This window comes from Astatotilapia calliptera, chromosome 10 (genome assembly GCF_900246225.1).
Source record: "Astatotilapia calliptera chromosome 10, fAstCal1.2, whole genome shotgun sequence".
In the NCBI taxonomy this organism is placed as follows: Eukaryota; Metazoa; Chordata; class Actinopteri; order Cichliformes; family Cichlidae; genus Astatotilapia; species Astatotilapia calliptera.
Window position 1 is genome coordinate 2,462,462 of NC_039311.1, and position 24,073 is coordinate 2,486,534.

Below are 24,073 nucleotides of genomic sequence, written 5' to 3' on the forward strand. Positions count from 1 at the left end.
CAAGCCTGTTTGGAGAGAGAGTAAAAAAGCTTTTTCTGCCGCTACAGTTTCCAGGTTTCCCTGAAATGCATCACATTAAGGGAGTCATGAGGTCACCACTCTGAAAACAGGACGGCGTGTGTGTGTGTTTAAAACATGGCTTGGTGCGTTGCAGTTTTCTCAATGGTACTTCAGGCTTTGAGTTTTTCTTTTGTTTTTTAATCAAAAATTGCTCAAAAATGGCTCTTCTGATAGTGAAGGTTCAAACTAGGCCTGTTCGATATGATGATATGTATCTGATGACGATATAAAAACATCGTTTCATTTTACGCTATCGTTTGTTTCATGGTGTCCCAAAATAAACTGTTTACGGCAATATTTCATCGTTTTGATGGTCACTGCAGCAGCTATATTAATTTCTAAAAGTTCTCTCTTTCTCTTATATTTAAAATAACCACACTACGGACAGACAAGCGACTGTTTTTACGCGTTGTCGTTAGCAACAACGATGGTAAACCCAGCGTGTGGCTCCGCCGTCGTCTTGTTTATTTTCCACATAAACCTTTCACAGTAAAGCTGAAGATCCAGTTCAGATTTTCAAAATAAACTAAAATGATGACAAACAGAAGGACCAGTCAAAACAAACCAGGACCTTATTCCTAAACGAGGGGCTGCCTCTGTAGCACGGACATGGGTTGGTTATCAAAAGTCTGACATGGACCAGAAAACTGTACTCTGCAAATTATGCAGGAAACCGGCCCCCACCTCAGACTCGACACGACAAACATCTTCTACCACCTACGCAAGAGTCACGTGAAAGAGTGTGGAGAGAGTTTATGGGCGAGAAGCAAAAAAAGAGCCGTCGGGCGCTCCAAATGACCTCAGACTCAAAGCTTAGAACAGGCTTTCCCCCGCAGCACGCCGTGTAATAAATACAAAGATACTGGTGGCTGTTACAGTTTATGTCTAAAAGTGTACAGTTTCACGCATCAGTCAAAACACTCGACTCCAGGTGCACGACGCCCAGCTGAAGACTCTTCACACAAGTCAAGTTGCCCGAGATTCACAGAATTTACAGAAAATGTAACATGTTTGTGATTTATATTGTTGTCGAGACGATAAATGTCTTATATCGAGATATGAGATTTTGGTCAGTTAACACTGGGAAACACTGGTAACAGCGAACACTTCCCCGAAGGACTTTAGACTCAGCGTTCTTAGCGATGCACTTGTCTGGTTGCAGTTGCCAAGAAAGACAAAGAAAAGATGAATCAACAGCAACACAGATGTGTCACGTTGTTATTAAGACGTAAGAGCAGAAATGTCATTTGCTTTTATTTTTAATTGTTGCTCACAGCTGCAAACATGGCAAAGAGGGAAGTTCAAATGGGATGTAAGGGCACAGTTGTCCCTTTAGGAAAGTTTCACTTTCAGGTTCAGTTTCAAAGTTATAAATCCAGAATAATTTGTTTTCTTCCTGATGTTCATTTTTGCGGCCTGGTTTTGCAGCTTAGCCACAAAGATAATGCCAGTGCTGTAATCTTTCTCCTGACTTAAACTGTTTATTGAAACATCAAAATAACATATCAGATGAAATCTCCCCATATGTAAATATGGTGTTCTGACATTTCCACCATATCAGCCCACTGAGGTGAATCAGATGTTTATTTCCTGAAGGCTGGACTCGACCTTGAAGCCGTTGGCTGCAGCAGATACGAAGGCAAACAGAGAAAAGAGATTCAGAGCTGTATGTGTGGATCGCTGCAAACACAAATGAACAAAATGTACTTTGACGTGCCACTGCGTGCGCTGGTTGTACAAAAACACAGATGCTAATATAATAGCAGCTATAATGAGAACAGCAAAATCATCTGCAAAGCAGTTCTGGCCACACACGCGTGTGTGGCCAGGGGCGGGTGATTTTCACGCACCAGCCAAACGACCCGAAAAGACACCACAGCTGCCCCAAAGCTGCTCTAATCAGCCAAGAAACTGCTGTTTTTATTGCATGTCTCACTTGAACAGAGGGACGGCCCATATGCATCACAACCCATATTGGTTCAAATTGAGGTAAATGCAACATTAAGTACAGTAACGCTTTTTCACAGTTTCATTGGGCTTTTTAGAATTGACCAGATTTTAATAGTAATTTAAAACTTGGTCTGTGTGTTAGCTTTGGCTTAACAAACAGCACTGTAGGCTTTACTGAATTCCATCTATCATGATGAGAGGAGTGACGGGAACAGTTTAATTACGCTGTAACAAATTAGTCCACACTAATGGTCATCATTTGTTACAGGGGATTTTGCTACACCAAAATATCATTCAGCTCCTGTAATATTATTTCTACGTATGCTCCGTTTCTTTGTAATTCACTGGTATGTAAGCTGTTCATGAATCAATCATCTTAACCAGAAAAGGCACGGCTCTGAAAAATTGTCTGTGGCAACTTATCTCCCAAAGCTCCAATTCTCAACATATGAGGTCTAAGTATGAAAACGAATGCCTGGGTCAGCCTCGCTGCCTCTGCTGAAGTATCCCGTACACAGTCTGACCACAGGGACAGTGGAGGGAGGAACCCCTGGTTAGCCCCCTTATAGCAAGCTGTCATAGGACCTAATGAGCTCCCTGATTACCTTCCCCAGGGAGCATGTAAAACCTATGTGCTCTGTAAAATAACCGTTCCTGGCTTTACCCCAGTGGACAGGCTAGTCATGCATATGATACTGCAGAGTTTCATTTGGAGACTTTCACCTTTTAACTCATCAAGTTCAGGTTTTGGGCTGCAACAGATAGCAACCTCTGATCCTGAAACACAATGCTAGTTGAAAAATGGCAAAAATGGCATTTCCTGGAGTGGAAAAACGGGTGAAACCCAGAGACTATCATGTTAAACTTAACATGAAAAGCATGTTTGTAGCCTGGTTCCACTACAGATAGTTACCCTTTCATGGCAGGCGAATCCAGGGCGAAAAATGAAGTGTGCTGTAACTGACAGGTGTTCAGCTGTCGGCAGTAGCTGTCTGCTAGACGTCACCTTTGCTAATTCGAGTCTGAACTGGACCTCTCACCTTTGCACTTTTGCAGCCTTTTGGAGCATTTTAATACAGTTACATGATAAATAATATGTCTCGCTGTGCAGTATAGTCCATTCAAAAAATTTGTGCTTTAGTTGTGATGAGTTAAAGTCGAGTACTTTATTAGTTTATTATTTAGCACCAGGGATGCAGCTTGCTCACCAGGCTTGATAACTTGACTCTGTCTGACCTAAATATGGTGACTTTTGTTTTTGTTTTTTCTTCTCTTGAGGTTTCGAAATCAGACTTCAGAAACCAGTTACCTGGGCGACCGTTTCTGCAACGCGTCGTCAGTAATAAACCTCAAAATTCTCAGCAAACGCCCATATTAGTGGTTTTAATCTGAATGTGATTAGTACTGTGCTTGTTTAGTGTCTTTACAGAGTTCAGAGCAAACAAGCAGATTTTGCCAAATGATGGGTGGCATGTACTGTAAACTGACTGGTTCCCGCCAGCCCTGTTCAGCGTGTGTTTGTGTGTGGTCATGGCTCCAGTGGATTGGCAAGCTGGGCCTGTATACACTGCTGCATTCTTGGGGCTGTTCCTCTATCTTGATGATGAATAGGGATGAGTCCCCAAATTCTCAGATGTGATGGGTCAGTTGCACTCGTTCTCTAAACTCACACACTCATAATAAACCCTGCTGTCATACAGACTGATTACCCACTAGACGCGCTGCAGAGTCTCCAAAGCCCTGAGTGGGTTTTGTTGAAGGGAATGTACACACATACCCACAACCGTGTGCAGCAGGGAGGATCCCTTGCTAGATCGATTTCACTATGTCATCATTTGAAAAAGCCCCAGTGGGTGTCCCCAATCCACCAACCCCCCACCCCGAACTAGATCCTCTCACCTTTCAGCTGTCCTCAATGGGCCCTGGGAATTTCTTGCCACGACATGGTTAGCCCTATTACAAGGAACCCTGTGGGCAGCATGAAAGCACGCATCCACACTCGTGCACAAACACGTAAACGACTCCAGCATAAATCACAAGGAGGTATGAAAGGGAAACTGGAAATGACAAGCTCTCTCAAGTGATCTGATTCTGAGCAATTGTTTGAGCGGCTCTGTATTTGCTAACAGAAACACTGAGATTGTTTCTGCATGCTGTTGGTTTGCGCAAAAGTTCAATCCTGCTGTGTGCAGCAGAAAACAAGCCCTTTTTTATTTGGTGTCAGTGACACACTCCCAAAAACAGTTTGAATTTTTAGACCAGAATCTAAACCTTCCTGTTTAGCTGTTTGTTTCCATCCTGCAGTCGAAGCTTTCATGGAGCACAGAGTTGGAAATAACACCCAGCTTTAAGCCATTAAGCTGCATCAGGTCTTTCTCACTACTGCTGTTTCAGCTGCTCCCTTTAGGGGTCACCACAGTGAATCTGCGTCAATCTCATCATATCTCCAGCATCCTGTTCTGACACACCAACTTTCTTCATGTCCTCTTACTTTACATCTGTAAACCTCCTCTGAGGTCTGCAAACTCTCTCAGCCTTGCTTCTCTAACTTTGTCATCTCTGTACTCATTTCTAATACTGTCCATTCTGCTCGCTCTTAATCTTCAGCTCGGCCTCCTTCTTTTTGTTAGCGCAGCTGTCTTCAAACCATACACCATAGCAGATCTCTACCAGTCTTTTCATTCACTCTTGCTGCTATCTTTCTCTCACATTTCACCCCTGACGCTAATCTTCACCCACTCCACCTTGCCTGCACTCTCTTCCTCACCTCTCTTGTGCACTGCCCGTTGCTTTGGATGGTTGAACTAAGGTATTTCAGCTCATAAACCTTCACACATATGTAGTCTGTCTCACATCTACTGACTTTGGTTTCTTTTCTCTCCAGTACATCCCTCCACCTCTCCAGGCCCTCTTCCACCTGCTCCCTGCTCTCACTGCAGATCACATAAACATCATACTCCACAAAGACTCTTGCCTGACCTCGTCTGTCAGCCTGTCAGTTACCATTGCAAACATCAGCGCAGACCCCTGATGTAGTCCCACCTCTACCTCTAAACCCATATGTTACCTCACCGTCCTCATGCATGTGCAGCACCAGCCTTATATGCTTTTCTGCCACTCCTGACTTGCTCATTCAGTACCACAGCTCCTGTCTTACTCTATCATATGCTTTCTTTAGCTCCACAGACACAATGCAACTCCTACTTAACTTCTCTATACGTCTCCATCAATCAAAACAAACATCACATCTGTAGTGTTCTTTCTCAGTATGAAGCCACACCACTGCTCACTGATCACCACCTCTCTTCTTAACCTAGCTTCAGCACCTCTTTGCCATAGCTTCATGGCTTTGCTGATCCCAGGCCTGTGGCCCGCTGTTGCTGGGTTCTCACAATTTTCATCTTCTTTTGCAGTATTTTCAGCTCTCTACGTTCCATTTTTGATTTTCTGTTTGTGTCTAGAGATCAGAAGGCGGGTCAGAAGAAGAAATAAGAGGGTTGATGCTTGCATATTTGGAAGCCAGCTTACAGGAAAAATGTCTTCCCTACACAAAGGCCACAAGCAGCACTCATATATATATATATATATACACATACCCTGTGAACCCTGAGGAGAAACTTAATGCAGCTTCTACCAGGAAGGGCCAGACTGGTTTATGAATATTGATAGTCTGGCTGGCTGAGCACTGGGTCAGCTGTAGGGCTGTATGCGTTCAGCCTTACAAACTGTCTGAATGTGTTTAACACCTCATTACAGAGACTGTGTGAAGCTGCAGTCACCCAGCACTGGTGGCTCTGCACTGCTGCCAAGCACACACTTAGCTCAAGTGTTGTTGGTGCACACTGGCAGAGATTTGGCTTCAGTGAATATCCATGCAGGTAGAGTTTGGAATTCTTCAGCGTTGGCTTGTAGGAGGCATACATTATAAAGGATCAGCCATGTTCCTCATCAGAATACAAGGCAACCACATATGGGCTTCCTCAGGACGGACATATTTATACCAACTGTGCTCATTTCCAGCACAATGTATTTGTTTACAGATGGTACTAGAGCTGTTTTGCATGATTTGCAGTTCAGTAATAACCTTTCTTACATCGTACTACGTCTTGGTGCAGTCCCTCATCCTCTGAAACAAGCTGTTCGCTCCTACTTTCCTATTAAGCCTACTTTCTTCTGCTTGGCTGCCCCTTGCAGAAAGAAGATTTGAACACCAGGTAGAGTGACGGTTTCTGTGCCCACAGGTGTCTTTATGTTTCTGATGTGACTATATTAGGAATATTCTTTCTCAATTAGAGCAGGGCGATATGGCCAAAAATATTTATCACGATATATATTTGAAAATTTGCGATAACGATATAACCGACGATATAATTGATGCGAGACAAAATACAACTCCACAACATTACTAGCGCAAAAAGACAACCTTCCATTCATTTTCACTTAAACAAGAAGCTGGTTTTTTGTACATTAAAGCTTTTATAAAAATGTAACAGTGCAAATGCAAATTCCTTTCTGAAAGTTTAACCAAAAGGCATTTCCAGTAGAAATGGGCTGACATATCCTGAGCATAACCATGTATAATATCCACTGAAGTTAAAAAGAGGTGCTTTGCAACATTAAACTGCAGTGTGCAGTACGCATTTTTCGGACCATAAGGTGCACGGGATTATAAGGCACATTAAGCGAAACAAAGCAGTCAGATAAATCAAACTTTATTAAACTCATTCTTCTTGCTTCCTCCACTTCTGTACCATTGATTCATTAATGTTGAATTCTCTGGCAGCTGCTCTATTCCCATGTTGTTGCAGTATATTACTGACTAACCTCGTATTGTGGATGGATTATCTCAGTTGTTCTCCTGACTGAAGTTTGGTCCGTTTACAGTATCCTGCCATGCGATTGCATTTGTCTCTAACCATGAAGAACCTTCACGTTAACTTTTATAAGTGGAAAAGTGTTAGTGTTCGTCCTCCAGCTTCACTGTTTATGTTATGCTAACATAGCTGTGTCGCTAGCGATCACGTAGCACATCATTATATACCAGCTAGCCCAACTTCAGTAACCCTACAAACGTCACTGCTGTTTAGTTTTCTGTCTTCATTTATGTTGGAAGTGATAGCAGAGCTGCACGTTTGATTTTTTTCCAGAAATCTCTCCGTCAGAACATGCTATATCATGCTTAGGTAACTAGCGAAACTAGCGAGCTAACTTCCGCTAGCTTCCTGCTAACTTCTAACTCCGTTAAATGTAATACATTTTGTTTTCATGGATGCCTGGAAGTTAAACTTTATAGTTACACCTGGTAAAGCAGCAATGCTGATCGTTTTATTAAAGATGAAAGAATTTAGACAGTTTTTAACTCTAAGTGATGCTGCAGTGTTGTTTGACCTGAAGGATACGGAGTTTAGGACCCAGATTACTCCCAGATTTAAGAGCGTCTTAGTCCGACAAATATGACAATAACAACGGCCGCTTGCATGTTCTGCAAAAAAATGTGCTTTGTCGTGTATCTGACGGACAAACATCAAACCAGTTCCACATCACTGAAGTTGCACCATTTTTACAAACCAATTCTGGTTCATCTGTTTCACTCAACAATCGGCCATGTGCGTATGAAAACAAAGGCACTGCGCATGCGCGTTTTACTCCCATTCTATCGCGATATTTCATTTTCCTATCGTTGCCTAACATTATACCGGTATTACCGTGAACGGTATAATATGGCCCAGCCCTATTCTCAATGATGTCATACAGAGGCAGGTGTAGACGGGGGGTCGACTGTATGTCGCACAAAACAAGACCAAACACATCAGAAGTTGAATTGCTCACGGCAGCCTCCACAGTGCTGAAGATCACTGGGAGCGAGACTGTGACGTCACCCATCAGTCTCTCGTATTCGCTCATATCCGCTTGCTGCACGTCGCATACTTTCTAATCATAAGGAAAACAATAAAAGGAACAAATCCAAATGCAGGCTCATGCTTTTCCTCCTCCACACGCACTCGAACTTACAGCCATGTAATTTGACATCAGTGTTTTTCACACACTCAAGAACACAGGCCAAGTAATGGGATTTTAAAGATAGCGTTTTGTTACGCTGCCTAACTGAGAGGGAAAACATACATTATGTTCTACAAAGGCTTTAACCTTATACTTATATCTGATTCATGATTCCTGCTTTCTCCTTTTTAAAGCTCTGGGACTGATGTGAGGTAGGAAAGGGTTTTGAATTTTTGTAGCATTTAGCAGCCAGCCCCACTTTGCTGACATTGCTGTGCTTTTTCTTCTTTGGGTCTAAATCTGTTGGTGTTATTGATCTTGGCCTACCGATTCAAACCCAGTTCCACCATCTCTTGGTCAGAACCCCGATGTTTACCTTGATCCATGAATGGGATCTCTGTGTTGTTCTCGTAGGTTTTGGACCGTTCCATCATCAGCTGGGTTTTGAGGTGTCACCCTTGTCTCCGACTCCCCCACTATGAGCTGTGTTTGATAAAACCTCCCTCTGATACTGTCAGAGCTGTTGATTCTGGTGCTCCCCTAACAGACACGGACCATTTGAGACCAGAACACACACATGCAAAAACACACTGCAAGATTGATGCAAAACACTTCAGTCCATCATACACATACTGTACCCTTCATGCCATACAGTGTGCACATTATTCTGGCAGCTGTTGACATTGAAGGGGATTTATGTTGAGTGGACCTTTTTGTTTCAGTGCCTTTATGCCTCTACTTGCTATTAAGCAAGCTTTACAAGAGCCACGCTTGGTCTTTGTCTGGGTGTCTCATATTTGAAGAGCTTCTACTGCCAAACATATTTTTGCTTTAAACCTTATCAAACCGCAACTTGTGTTCACACCGTCCACCTGCCAGGTGGGGTGACAGTACCACATCATCCTGACACAGAAAAATGCAGAATTGAACAGATCAGCTCCATCAACACTGTTACGGGTCCTAATCTGGCTTCAGATGGATATCCTTACAGTTACCACTGGTCTCTGTGTTGTGAGCTGAGAGACGAGTGTGCAGCAGTCCTCTACAAAGCCTCACTGCTCTCCTGTTGGTTACACAGTGAAACTTATGTCTTTGGGTAAATAATGCATATAAATATAATTTGGGGAATTTTTATTGTATACCGTATTCTTCGGACCATAAGGCGCATTAAGTGAAACAAAAACAGTCAGATAAGTCAAACTTTCCTCAACTCATTCTTCTTGCTTCCTCCACTTCTGTACCATTGATTCATTAATGCTGCGTTCTCTGGCAGCTGCTCTATTCCCATGTTGTTGCAGTATATTAATGACTAACCTCGCATTGTGGATGGATTATCTCAGTTGTTCTCCTGACTGAAGTTTGGTCCGTTTACAGCATCCTGCCATGCGATTGCATTTGTCCCTAACCACCAGGAACCTTCACGTTAACTTTTATCGAGTGGAAAAAAGTTAGCGTTCATCCTCCAGCTTCACTGTGTTTATGTTATGCTAACATAGCTGTGTAGCTAGCAATCACGTTGCACATCATTGTATACCAGCTAGCCCAACTTCAGTAACCCTACAAACGTCACTGCTGTTTATTTTTCTGTCTTCATTTATGTTGGAAGTGATAGCAGAGCTGTACGTTTGAATTCTTTCAGAAATCTCTCAGTCAGAACATGCAATATCATGTTTAGGTGGAAGCTAGCGAGCTAACTTCCTGCTAACTTCTAACTCTGTTAGATGTAATACATTCTGTTTTCATGGATGCCTGGATGTTAAACTTAATTGTTACACCTGGTAAAGCAGCAACGCTGATGATTTTATTAAAGATGAAAGAATTTAGACAGTTTGTAACTCTCAGTGATGCTGCAGTGTTCGCTTGACTTGGGACCTGAAACGGACGGAGTTTAGGACCCAGATTCCTCTGCGAGGCTCCTGACTACGGTAGCTGTAATGCTCCAACAATCCATCAAGCGGTGCGGCTTCGTAGCTTAGCAAAGTCGTGCTAAAACATTTTTGACAGAGTTTTGAGCACCATGTAGCACAGAAAATCGGTTTGAGGTCAGTGAGCACGACCAGAATTCATACATGAGGCGCACTGATGATTTTTGAGAAAATTAAAGGATTTTTAGTGCAGAAAATACACTCTTTAATTGTGCTTTGTAACCACAATCACTTCGCACACTTCATTTAAGAGAGCCCCACAAAAGCAACGGATTGTGAAACCTAAATGTTAGGTGTGGCTACTGTGCCACTAAAACAAAATTTACCACAAGAAAAAAAAAAAGCTTGTATGGATGTGTCTGAAGGCCTGCTGACGACCTTGAAAACATCTCTCTTCTTCAGGTAAATCTAATCTTTGACCTCAGAGGCCTCAACATTTATTTCTCCTTAATTCCTTTTTCAGTTAGGCCGCTTATCCATTAAGTGCTCGTATATCAACGAGCTGCATCTGAGTGCATCCTGAGTGAGTGGACTGCCATAGTCATGTGCGCTTCATCTCTTCACCACAGAAGTGTTTAAAAAAGAAATTTGAGTGGTTGCTGTGGCACCCAAGTGGAAACAAAACAGATGTAAGCCGATGTAGGCAGTGTGTATGTGATAGAGGGGCCTCTGAGATATAAGCTAGACGTGTGGCATGATGCTCCTCTGCTGTTCAGTGATATAGGTTAAATAAACTCCCCGGGACAACTGATGGCTTGCTGTGACATCACTCAACTGTTGGAGGAGACACGAGTGCTGGAGGTTCAAAGTGGCCTTGAAACTTTTTCTTTCTTTTTTTTTTTTTTTTTTGTAAGATTTGATTGTATCATCATGAAATAAAGTGCTGTGGCTAAAAGGAGGGGACTGTTCAAGGCCAAATATAGAAGTCAGAGAGAGAGAGATCATGGGAGAATGTAATGGGCTTTCTAATGTCCTGTCTTTGCCCCATTTCATCCAGATGTTTCAGTAACGTGTTTGCTGTTTCTTGCCACCCGCATCTCATCTCCTGTCTTTCCACACACTTTACATATTAGCGCACATGCCTGTTATCAGGGAAGACTGCCCACTCTGTGTCCAGATGAATAATAGTCTGAAGGGGAGAATAGTACTGTGTCATGGCGAAAGAATGCAGACTTCTTCTGTAGGTAATATTTCTATCTCCTATAAACATGGAGACTGTGCACATGTGTCAGAGTTAAATGCGACGGTGCCGGCCCACCATACGCTACGTGTAAGGTTACGTGTGGCTCAGTACAACGTGGTAGGTTGTCAGGAGTTAATGACACAGCATGTGGCTCCCTTGTCTTGCAGCTGAGATATCAACATGGACTGACCACCCCAGACCTGCAGCAGACACTACCCAACCTGAAGAACTTCCTGGAACATGGGCTGATGGTGCGATGGTAAGAATGACGCAGACACTTTCTACAGTGGGTTCTAAAGATGATTCAGAAATCTGCTCTGTGTTTGCAAGAGACACATGCAGCTTCACATGCAAGCTGTGATTAGCTAGATTCAAAGTATAGGCCATGCTCCAAGTTAATAGTTTGTAAAGTTTACTAAGCAGGGCAAATGGACATGGACAGTCTCAAACACGCCAACTTTGGAGTCGACATTTTTGCTGGAGATCTGCTAACAACGCACACATTTCTAAACACACAAGCTGCCAATTTACATAAGTAATGACCAGCACGTTTTTCAAAAGCTGAACTATTAGAAAAAGGACAAAGTCTTCAGTCTGACACTTTTCAACACTCACTTACAAACACTTTTGTCCCTGTTAGTGATTTTAACCATGAAATGGGCCAAAGTAGGCTAATAGCACTGCTGCCAAAACAAACAGACTACTTTTGAATTAGTCAGCTACTCAGCAATAGTGCCATTCATGTTTTGTATCTTAAACCAGCGTCCTCAACCCCCGGGCCATGGACCGGTATCGCTCCACGAGTCGTTTGGCACTGGGCCGCAAGAGTTGACGCTCGGGTGTGACATTTATGGTTTTCAGGGTTTTTATCGTTAACTTAATTTCCCTGGCTCTTTTCCCGCATGTTATGAATAAATCGTCTTTTTTTTTTTTTTTTTGGTACCGGTTTTATTTTGTTGTATTTATCCGCGACACCTTACAGGCCGGTCCGTGGCACAAAAATGGTTGGGGGCCGCTGCCTTAAACAACAGATTAATACAGAATATACAGCGCAGTAGTCGGGTCATTAGTAGGAAATGAAAATAAAGATCTGATGCAGCCATTCGTTGCGTTTGTCACATAGACTGTTATTTACAAAAGACTTTGAAAGTGCTGCTAAAAGAATACTTTGTTTTAAGTTATGATGATGTAACGTCCCTGCACATCATCATTCCCCTACATCTAAAAAAAGGAGTGGGTAATGAGTTTTACAGCAGCTACTTTGTCCACTGGAATGCTTAGATCTCTGCTCCAGTCTTATGGCCTGTGAGTAACCCTTTACTAAAACCTGAGAGTTGGTCTCCATCAGACTTCAGCTCCACTTCCCTATAAAAGAAAAAGCTGTCTTTGATCTCCTCTCCCAGGGTCAGCAAAGGGGAAAATGTGTATTACACACATTAATTGAATAATCTTTTGTTTTGAAAGGAAAGACGCCATGAAAAGCTCGAGCTCTCAACTCTGTCCCACTCCCAAAAAATCTTCACGGGAAGTGGAAGAGCCCAAAGACAGATGAGATGAAAGCGTGGGTCTGCTAACCCTGGAGCTGTGTGTGCGCGAGCGCATGGGAGGTTTTAAAGAAAGTGGAAGTCTTCTGCAGCGGTTTTCCACAGCCACGCTCTTGTGTGACAACGAGACCACAGTGACAGAGAGGAGTTGCTCTGTACTGACTCAGAAGCCATCAGCTGAGTGAAAGAAACTGCCGTTCCCATCATTTTGAGCAGCACTGAGCCACAAACACATGTTACAGATTTATCTGTCATTAGCACTGTCAGAAGATATAGAGCTTCAGCTATGTTGCCACAGCGATTAGACGGTTCGGCATTTGGAGAAAATACGTACGAACTAGATTGATGTTCACTTTCGTTTCTGTAGAGTAAATATGAAGCAGCCAGCAGCTGATTAGTTTATTTTAGCACAAAGACTGGAAGCGCACTCTGTCTGCCTACAGGCACCTCTGAAGACTAATAATTGATGGCGTGCCACAACACTAAGTCGTCTTTAAACCTCTCGTACATATTGAGCAAAACTATTTTAGTTACGTTTTGATATTTTGCCATTTAGCTACTCAATACAGCAGAGTACAACAGGAAATTGTAACCAATATTAGACATAAATATGTACATATTTAAATGAAACCTACAATGGTATGCTGTCCATGTTTATGTTCTGGGACTCAACTCCACTGGATTTATGTTGGTGTGGGTTCCCAGCCTTACAGGTCATGGTTTTCTACGAGTTTCAGAGACGAGTTTGATGCTGTTTCATCCGAGAAGCTTCTTCAGTTCAAAGACCAAATCAGAAACTCAGACATTTACACTGATCCAGATGAAACCATAGAGCCCTTTGTTGTGGTCTCACTCTTCACTTGCAGTCCCAAAACTGAGACAGTGGAGACGGTCAGAAAATGACTACAGCAAGACAGCGCCTTAGAAAACAGAATTAGCTTTACCCCCATCACTGTCAGACCTCTGCCTTACAAACAAATATTTTAAATATTCAGTTTCAATTTTTCAATTCAATTTTATTTACATAACGCCAAATCACAACAACAGTCGCCTCAAGGAGCTTTATATTGTAAGGTAGACCCTACAATAATACATACAGAGAAAAACCCAACAATCATATGACCCCCTATGAGCAAGCACTTTGGCGACAGTGGGAAGGAAAAACTCCCTTTTAACAGGAAGAAACCTCCAGTAGAACCAGGCTCAGGGAGGGGCGGGGCCATCTGCTGTGATTGGTTGGGATGAGAGAAGGAAGACAGGATAAAGACATGCAGTGGAAATACAATAAAGGTTTCTACAGACAAAAACATGGATGTGCCACGGGCTCCCCAGTGTCACCCACTGTGGCAAACCTTGTGGAAGTGGAAAGTGAGGCTCTTTGCTCTTTTGAAGGGACAGTACCTAACCACTGGTACAAATACGTTGATGACAAATCAAAACCCAAGAAATAGAATCCGTCACTGTTCACATCAACTCAGTAAATAGAAACATAAAATTCACCATACAAAGAATAATAGTTTGCCATTTCTGCACTGTGCTGTGTACACTGAGGAGAATGGAAACCTCAATGCTGAAGTTTATCGGAAGCCCACACACGCAGACCAGTATCGACTCTTTGACTCCCACCACCCTCCGGAACACAAACTTGGAGTAATCAGGACTCTGCATCACCGGGCAGAAAACGTCCCCTCTGAGGCAGAAGGGAAAGAAAAGGAACGCATGTAAAGAAAGCTCTTTAAACATGTGGTTGTCCCAACTGGGCTTTCATCCAATCAGCAGAGATGCACAGTAAAGAAGGTCAGACACCAGCTAGGGTGAGCAGAATGGACAGATCCACATTGGGTCAGTCTTTCGAGGATGCCAATGTTCACATTTTGGACAGAGAAACCAAATAAAAGAAGTCGATTCTGTTCGTCTAACGTAGTGTTTGTGTTTGCATAGTTGAAGCTAGCACCGCTGGTGAACAGCGGGCTGTGAGGTCAGTTTAATGGTCAGAAACTGTCTCACAGTGGTGTCCCCTGAAACCTCTGCTGATAATGACCACACCCGTTTTCACACACTGCCTTATATGATGAGGAACATGATCAATAGTGGGTCAGGGACCCTCTTAAGGAGCAACTCCCATCAGGGCTTAAATACCTCGGACTCTCCACCGAGCTCTTAGAACTGAAGAAGCTTCTCAGATGGGAGCTGAAACGTCTGAAACCTGAAGAAGTCCACTTTAAGCTCCTTAGATTTCCATCTTTTTAGTTTATTAGTTTCTACTTTTTAGTTTCTTTCTTTGGATTTTCTGCCTCTGCTCTGACTTTCACAAATAGAAACCAGTCCCTGTGAGCACCACAGCCTCCTCTTCTAATTGTGGAATGAATAAAAACAAATTGTAGGCCTCCCAAAAAAATCGTTCCTAAAACTAGATTCCTTCTTTAATCGTTCCATTAGGTGTTCCACCTAAATTGAGCGCCCCTGGCTAAATAAATGGTTGCTTCTGTAACCTACTGTTACCCAAACCTGCAGTAAGTCACAGGAAAAATGAAAATCTTAAAACAGCAAAAAGCAGCTTAGTAACAAAGTGTAGTCATAAGACAAACGTTCCAGTATTTCACTGATGTAATGTTACTTGTATAACTTCTATAAATGGAACATTCCGTCTTTTTTGGATTCGCCCAGATGAAAGTCCGGCCTGACACAGGGCTCTGATGAAAGAATCCTCTGTAAAGTGGTGTGAATGAACAAATCTGTCAACTTCTGACTGCTGCTTGAAAAAAGAAACTATCCACCTTTATTGCTCCTTGATCGTAATGTGCGTACATGTATGTTTTCAACATTTTATTTGTTCATTTGTGTTACTTAATAAGTTGACCCACACATTTTGTCATAAAAGTACAGCTTTGTTGGACGCACTGTTGCTTTCTGTCCGTGTCAGTTCCGGTTCTTCTTCCTGCCGGGTTTAAAAAGGCTGAATTCAGAAGGAATGCCTGGAGCTGGGACTCGGCTTATGAAATATGGATGTTTTTAAGAGGCTACGTGACAGCTGCAGGTAATTTTGCTATATAGCCCGTGAGAGGCAGGCTAATCAGCTGCCTATCCTCCTCTTTGCCACCTTTTCCTTCCTTCCACACATCCAAACAAGAATGATGTGGTGAAGGCTATGACAGAGGGAACTGTTTCCAGAACAGATTTGGAAACATTTGCCTCCTACATATAGAAATAATTCATACCCACACCACGGGTGCATAGTGGGTTCATCTTGGATATTTTATACAGACCGAATGGAAAAGCAGAAAGAATGCGTGTAAGAATCGAAAAGAGCGTATGTCATTTTTATACAGTGGGCTTCGTGATGCTCATCTGGGAAACTGCTGATCATATCTTAATAGATTTCCAAACAGTTCTCTCTCAGAAACACATCATAACATGTCAGAGTATATACAATGCAGCCCTGGTGAAAAATGAGCAGTATAGTTTTTTCTCCTCTAATCTCGCTGAAGGATGGGAAACAGTGGGGGAAATGGTGAATCTATTATCGAGAGGCATATAGAGACAGCACCAGAAACCAGTTCTTTGTAAACTACGCAGTCTGTCGACATCAAAGCAAACACGTTCAACATGGTCCCATTTGCCGCTCCACATCCGCTGAGGGCCTGGCAGAAGTTCACAGGGTCCTAATCCCACTCCGGTGCCTGGAAGCAGGGCTACGTACACGTGTGTGGGGGGAGCAAGGTGTGGCAGGGCGCCTAGCCATGCACATTCAACGCCACAGCTGGTGGATGTGAATCTTCCCCAAACCCCACAGTGACTGAAGTTAGCAAAAGGATTTGTGTTGCATGAAGTACACCGAGGGTTGTAATATTTAGACAGCTGCGCTCCTGTCAGTGCAAAAAAAAAGGAAGAGAAATTCTTGAGTTATACACCTAAAATAAGCATTTGTAAGGGACGTTAAGCTTGACAGGTTCTCTGTGGTTTTGATCATTTCCTTTTTCGTGTTCTCCAAGCGTCCATTCCTCCTTATTTGGGAATACATTTTCTCTTTCTCACCTTTTTTTAAAAGTTGTGATACCTTTTTGTTTTGGTTTTTTAATATCTTACATTCTGACAATATGTAAGATAAATATAAATACCCCTCCGCACACCGCGTGGTCGTCTGTGGCCCAGACACCTGAGTTTGACAGCCACTGACCCAACCCAGGCTTTCTATGCATCATAAGTGGGGTTTGTATACTGCTCGTCATAAATAGTAGAGAGTACTGATGTTTTGAGGGGACTGGATCACAGGAAGACGATAGCAACATGCATACTGCATACGCAGTATATCAGTGTTGCAGATTTTGTCTTTGTAATTTCTGTAGCACATCAGCACCATTGAGTAGTGCGAGGATGTTCTCAGCTTTTGTTCCACATGCTGTGCTGTGGTCAGTCTGTCTTCAAAGGCCAGACAGTCAATAAGAGCCACTCTAATAAAGCAAAAAGAAAACTTGGCTTCCTCCATACCACGTATCAGGTTTTTAGTCATGTTTACTTTAGGGAAATCCCTGTGAAACGACTAAACCACATCAAACGCACAAGTCTTATCTGCTGTTGTTAGCTTTGGCCCAAAACCTGTGACGCCATAGCAGCATTTGGATATGATCGGGGGCGTGTTGTGAAGCCTGTCAGGGGATTAGACAGTAAGAAGGCTTGACTCACCAAATTCCTGAATCGCCTTGAAATGTGCCAGGTTTGACAACAGCAGTGGAAAGGAAGAGAGAAGGCAAAACGCTTAAGAGGGAAGGCAGCTATTTCTGGCTTGGCAAGTCAAGTTTTCGGCTTGATGATTTAGACAGAGGCCTGTTCGTAGCCTTTATAATGTGTAGTTTGTTTGAGGATGGGGCCCAGTGAGACTTAAATGTCTCCTGTAGGTGAGCAGCTTGTGCTAACTGTGGAGCTGCACAGCATACATTAGGGAGCAACAGGTCTTCTTCCAGTCAGCGTGAAATGTCAAGCTCCTCGTATGAGTCCAAGCTGCACAGAAAGTTTGAGACCTCAAGCCTATTACAGCATCTCATCTTCATAAGTGGTGTACACGTGGAGGCCAGTACTCTATATATACATACTATATATGTATATTGTGTCAAAAAAGAGGAAAAGATGGTGTCATTGGTGTTTATACTGTATGTAAAACAATAAGTTTGTATATATGTTCCAGCAATGCATTCAGTTGGCAGGTTGCTGTGATCCTTCACGTGCTGCAGACTGCAGAGAATACTGTAAACAATGGAGTCAGAGCTGCATTATGTAATGACAGCACTTCTAAGTTACCACCAGCATCATCTTCACTATTATTGGAAAAAGCCCAAAAAAGTATGTGATCTGAAATATGTTTAAACAGAGGTAAAGGAGCTCCGAGGCGTGGAAGAATATCTGTGCGTCACCCGCGGTTAGTAACTCATCTGACGTTCTCGTACAAAACTGTTGAATTTCAGGTTAATCTGATATTTTTATATAGTAACTCCAAATGGAAGTGCCATAAAGCAGAACTTTGGTTTACTGCACTGCAGGCAGTTTACTTCTTACCTGAGTACATCTTCATATACTACAGACCTAGAGGTCAGTGTCTACTAACCAAACAGACAATAACACCCCATTCCTGGAAAAAAAACCCACTCATAATAAGCTCTGGATCTATTTAACAACACATAATTGTCCTGTGCTGCTTACTATAAGCACTTGGCATTATTTAAATACGACCACTTTAAGTTCCGGCTTTTCCAGACAGCTTTAGGAAGTGTTTTCATGGCATGATTAATCGACACATTCTCACATATGGTCATACACATTTAACCTAATTGCCAGTATTAAATAGCACGAAATAGCTGTAACAGTTAAAATGTTTTACGAAAAAGAGAAATGTATTCCTGCTCGTAGGTTCTCTTGGCTGGCTTCCTCCCCGACACACCCAGTCTCCTCTGTTGCTAATACTCTGCCGCACAATTTGACACAAGTAATGACAGTAATAGGAGCCTAACCTTGAAACTGAGTGGAACAAAGTAACACGGTCCAAATACAAAACTCCTCATTCTGTAAAAGACTGTATGGTGACCGTGTGATTCTATGCCAGTGTCAATAATGCATTGTTCTCTGGCATAGATGAAATCGGAGCAGGCAGGTTAAATGGTGAGCCAGCTGGAGGGAGGAGTGGAAGAAAATAAGCGATAACAATTAAAGTCAGAGGCTTCTAATCAGCCGCTGCCGAACAGACATCAATCGGTCAAACTAGAAAACATAGTAATCGTTTACTAGCTTGTTATAAATGATGCGCGGAAATCTTCCGATTTTTACTCAGTCTTCTTCAGTTTCCAAATGTGCATTACAATTCAGTCTGAACAACATTTTCCAATTACTTAAATGGAAAATGACTTCTCACGGCATCTGTCTTTATGCGTTTCCACTGGTTCAGGTTTTGAATCTTTTTTTGAACTGGCTTCCAAGGAGGCCATGATGGTTCCATTTGGAAAGTTACAGATAAGTGTTTGAGATGGCAAATCATTCAGCTTCTCGCTCTGCTCCTTCTTCTTATTGATCTTTCCAGAAAATTAGGTGGTAAAGAGCACATTGTTTCCAATTTGCCCAAATACGCTTTGCCTCAGGACCGACCATGTGCCTGTTGGAGGAGAGCAGTTGTAGCAGATGATGTGTTTTGGTTGACCTGTACTGCCAAGTAAAGCAGAGCCTAGCTCCTGTCGACCACACTTGGGAGGAACTCTTTCACTGGATAACGTCATTACCTCTTCCCTTTATTGTTTTTTAAACCTGGCCTTGTTTGACGATCCAACGTGTACATCTCCGCGTAAGCCTCCAATTAGCTTAAATGTGAGCCATGAGGGACAGTATCTCCAGGTTGTTACAATAAGCAGTTTCATACTGGAGCTTCAGACTGTGAATGTTTCTCATTTACTGCATCACAGGCACTTTGAAGTTTGACACGTTTCTCTTAAGACTAGACGAGCTTCTCCACTCTGCTTAGCGAGGTGTCCTGCCCGTGAACCCTGTCAGGACCACCCTGGCAGGGTGCCTGAGAGGGTCAGACCCAAGGTCCTTTTTACAAGCTGTCATGGGTTTGGTGGTGAAACTGTCCATCAGACTTTTGGGTAACGCACGTGTCAGCCAGTGCTGTCATTACTGATGTCAAATGTTACAAAGAAGACTTCCTCGGTGAGTGTCAGCAACAGGAAGGACGTCTGTTACGACTGCATGTCTGACTGATCAGAGATTTACCCTCGATTCACAGGAAGGTCCTGCTTCAGCTTTAACCCCGGCTGTTCTGCACCAGAACGGTCATTTTTAGCAGAGTATACGTGGCCTTGGCTATCGGAAGAACCGGCGAGGCGCCTGTTTAAATAGATTTATGGCTCCAGTTCATGGGCGGGGCGATCCGAAGACTGTTATCTGCGATGGAAGAAAATGTCTGACATACTTGGGTCGGCGCCTGCTGCTTTTCCCAGCAAGCAGAAGTTGAATGTATAGTGCTCGCACAGACTGCACAAATGTTTTCTGAATGGTGTGAGGGGAAGTGACCTACAAAGAGCTGCAGCTGCTGCTCTCCTGGACCAGGGGAAAGACTTCTTAGGATACTTTCTTCTGTTGGCTGCAGAATTGATCTTTGATCTGTTGCAAATACGAACAATATGTTATAACAGATTTTAACAAACTGTGTCAGTGTAAAACAGTCTTTTGACGTTGAAAAATACTGTTTGTTATCAAAGAGGAGCAATGATAAAAGTTCAGCACTGAAAGTTGTGGTGTCATTTGATTCTTCCATAACTCTATGCTTTACTTGTGGCGTTAGATTGCTCACTTCATCATCAGGTCCGCTCTGCTCTGGGAGATTGCACTGGCTGTTGTTGAATTGACCTGGCTGCATATATGTTAACAAAATTGTGTGTTGTTAGTTGATGGCCTGCAGACGCTTTCATTGACAATATCACATTTATGCAACAGCCGCTTCACTCTAAAATACCCCACTTACTATAAATGTGGCCAGAGGTTTACAGCACATACAGTCACGGTCATTCTTTTTCCAACAGACTCTGCTTGTAAAAATAGGCTGCAATTTTTTAACGAGGTCAGGCCCTTCCACAAGCTTAATGTTGGCCTCATTCACTTATCTGAAGGTGACAGTTTCTTCCAGAGCATAGAAAAGTGGAGACGCATCCAATTAACATGTACTTGCATGCAGTTATTTGATCTAATGATCTTGGAATCAGCAGTTGTTTAGAAAAAGAGACCTTTTCAACTTGTGCAAGTCATTCATTCTTCTTAGATCTCCTGATATTGGTCCATCCACGTGCTGTCAAACAAATGCCTTTGATGCTTGCTGGCAAAGAGAAACTGCAAATCAATCATGTTCACTAAAAACAGGTTGAGAGGTCTTGGTATTGGTTAAATTAGCTTTGGTTAAATGTTTGAACCTTCAGCACAAGTGCTAAAAAGATTTAAGTGTGTGTGAGTGTAGGCCTGTGTACTTTTGACCGTGTGGATCAGAGAAAATGAATCCAAACTCAAGCAGTTGTTGTCATTAAAGGTGTACAGTGTACAATTATTCAGACCAATGATGAGTGCATGTAAACCTCTGAGCACAGCTCTATATTTCATCTTAAACATGGTGCCGTTATATAGAGAGGCACTTTGTTATTGTAGCTTTTTAAATGTCTTTGCTTATTCGATATCTCTCTTTTCTCCTTACAGTGACCGACATCATGTCTCCAGCTCCATCCCAGTGCCCGCCAAGTCTCAGCTCGGTGTGTCTGCAGCTTCCGAGCTGGCCTATCCCTGCCACACCAGCTCCCCAGACCGAGGCTTGAGGAACAGAGCGAGTTCAGAGGCTGAAGCAGAGCTTAAATACAAGCCAGCAACCCCTCCACCCAGCTACAATACAGCCATCAGTGAGGGAAAGTCCCAGGTTGGCCTGGGACCGCCTTCGCCGTCACCATCACCCACACACCTGTCATCCTCCCTTGATCCAAGCAAGGCCCCACTTGACCTCTCCACGAATACGGAAACCATTGTGGAGGAAGAGCAGAAGGAAGAGAAGCAGGAGGCTAGAGGCACAGCGGTGGAGGCAGAAGGACGTGAAACTGCTGAAGGAGAGAGCGAACGGCATAAAGAGAACAAGAGTGATGAGATGGAGGAGAACCCGTCCAGCAGCTCAATGATACCAAACTCTTCTGCAGTGCAGGACACTGATGAAGAAACGATGCCCGCTGCCCAGCACCCAGGTGCCATGAATGGCTCTTTAGTATTAGAACAGGCGCCCATCAGCCTGATCCCAGAGCTGCGCTGCTCAGTGGAACAAGCTGAGGAGATCATGGGCACAGAGGCCACTGGTTTAGGTCTGGGGATGGGGTTGGGATTAGCAGATGAAGCCCGGCTGGATGACTACCGTTGCATCCCCGTAGACCATGCCGTAGCTGTGGAGTGTGACGAACAAGTGCTGGGAGAGCTGGACATGGCTGGCTTCGAGGAGTTTTCCAGGCGAATCTATGCACTGAATGAGAACATGTCCAGTTTTCGTCGGCCACGCAAGAACTCTGAGAAGTAAGGCTGAGGACCCGAGGAGAGACGAAGGCAGGAAACTTGCACAGATGCTTTTGGAAAAAATGCGAGGCAGGGCATGCGAGACGTGGAGGACGTGTGGCGCTCGCTCCTTAACCATAGCATAAAAACATCGTAGGAGCTCCTCTGGAAAAACAACCAATTTGCACTTATTGTAAACATTTCCATAATAAACATTTAAATAAGAAGCAGTTGAAAGTGCAAGTACTGGGACAAGCACTGCTCTTACTGTTCATGCAAACTTTAATATATTTTACAAACAGATTGAAAGCAGTTTTAAGACCTTTTAGATTCACAGAAGGATTTAGCCTCAGCTTAAGTAATCCCCCCTCTGTTGTTCCAGTAAACGGGACCATTACAGTAAAATGACGCTCAGTCTTGACCTTGCCTCCTTTTAGATCCACAGCCAGAGTGCAGCTCAGTACCTCCACAGCTCCCTCCTGATCACTCTGCTAGTCTTTTGAATTAGTGCGGTTTTTCCTTTTGAGAGTCGGATGTCCCAGTAATTCCACCTTTGACTGTACAAGCAAATGTTAAAATGCTTCCCGAGCCTTCATTCAGGGTGTATGACAGTGGGCAGTTGGAAGTAAGTGTGTGAGTGTGCACACACCACACATCAGCATGTCATCATAGTCACACAATCACAGTTGGAGTAATCCCACCAGTGACCCCAAGGACACAGCAGTATTCTGCTACCACAGAGCGAGGTGGGAGCTGGAACCCGTAGCCCAGTCAGAGACTCGTTAACTGTGACACGCTGCATCTCCTCGGCTTCGACAGGCTGACCCACTCGTCCTTCTCCTCACGGGCTCGAGTTTCTCCTTCAGGTCTCAAATGAGGATCTTAAGAGTGGCAGGTCGAAGCTTTCAGATCTTGGCAGGGATACGGTGTCTTTTTTTCCTCAGCTTTTACCTTTTAAGTTTATCGTCCCCCATCGGCATAAATTTAACGACATGTCCGCTGATTCTTACATTCAGTAGACCAAAACCTGTCACTGCGTGTCCGTCGTCTGTTGGAGTGTCACTCAGGCTCTCTTCTAACTGTCAACGAGTGTCTCAATCCCACCGTCTGTGATTTAGCGTCTCCCTGCTCCCAACGCTTTCTTGCACTGGTATTCAGTTTTTGCATTATTTATGTCTCAGCAACTGTGTGTGTGAAGAAATCAATATTTAGTTTGAATTCACTCATGAATGTTGTCAAATGTAGTAGACTGATGTCATAACCAGTATCCGGGTCCAGACTTGGACAGCTGCTTTGCACCGCTGGCCTTGATGAAGATGGACTTTCCACTGGCGGCGCACGTCGTGTTCCCGATGCAGTACCGTGTTTGCTGATTGTTGGGATTTATTGTATTTAAAACTAAAAGGTGAAGCATATTAAATCATTTCTATAACCATACAGTTCATTAAGTGACCATGTACATATACTTTTGTATGGAGATTTTTGGGGGCGTTATTAAAGACTTGCGGTCCAATGGCATGGGTGTATGTATCCCATTTAAGAGTCGTCTGTTTGCATTTGTTTGGAATGTTTCCTATCAAAAGTAGAAACACCAGTAATTCTGTCTCAAGCATCTCATTCACACACAGAAGCATTCACACTTCAATGGAAGTGTTTGGGGAAACTGGAGCCACCAACTTTCCAGTTGCACAACTGCCCTGAGCTAGCATGGGAATGCTAAGAGATTCCAAAGATTGTCCATCCATTCAAAATCCCCATGAAGCGATTTGTAATAATCCCTTTGCAGCTGACACCGGACACTAGTGGGCAACAACTGACTGACACCATCTTGGTTTTCCTCGTCCACATCTAAGCACCGAAAC

The 24,073-nt window shown here is 43.3% G+C and overlaps 1 protein-coding gene across 1 annotated transcript in view; it reads left to right on the plus strand.

Annotated features, from left to right (window-relative positions):
* Nucleotides 1–23,751, plus strand: part of uvrag (UV radiation resistance associated gene) — a 92,889-nt gene extending 69,138 nt beyond the window's left edge. Inside the window, exons 14-15 of the mRNA XM_026183038.1 lie at nucleotides 11,286–11,377; nucleotides 21,384–23,751. Coding sequence (XP_026038823.1) covers nucleotides 11,286–11,377; nucleotides 21,384–22,236 — 945 coding nt within the window. The 3' untranslated portion in view covers nucleotides 22,237–23,751. The remainder of the gene's footprint in view (nucleotides 1–11,285; nucleotides 11,378–21,383) is intronic.
* The last annotated feature ends 322 nt before the right edge of the window (nucleotides 23,752–24,073 follow it).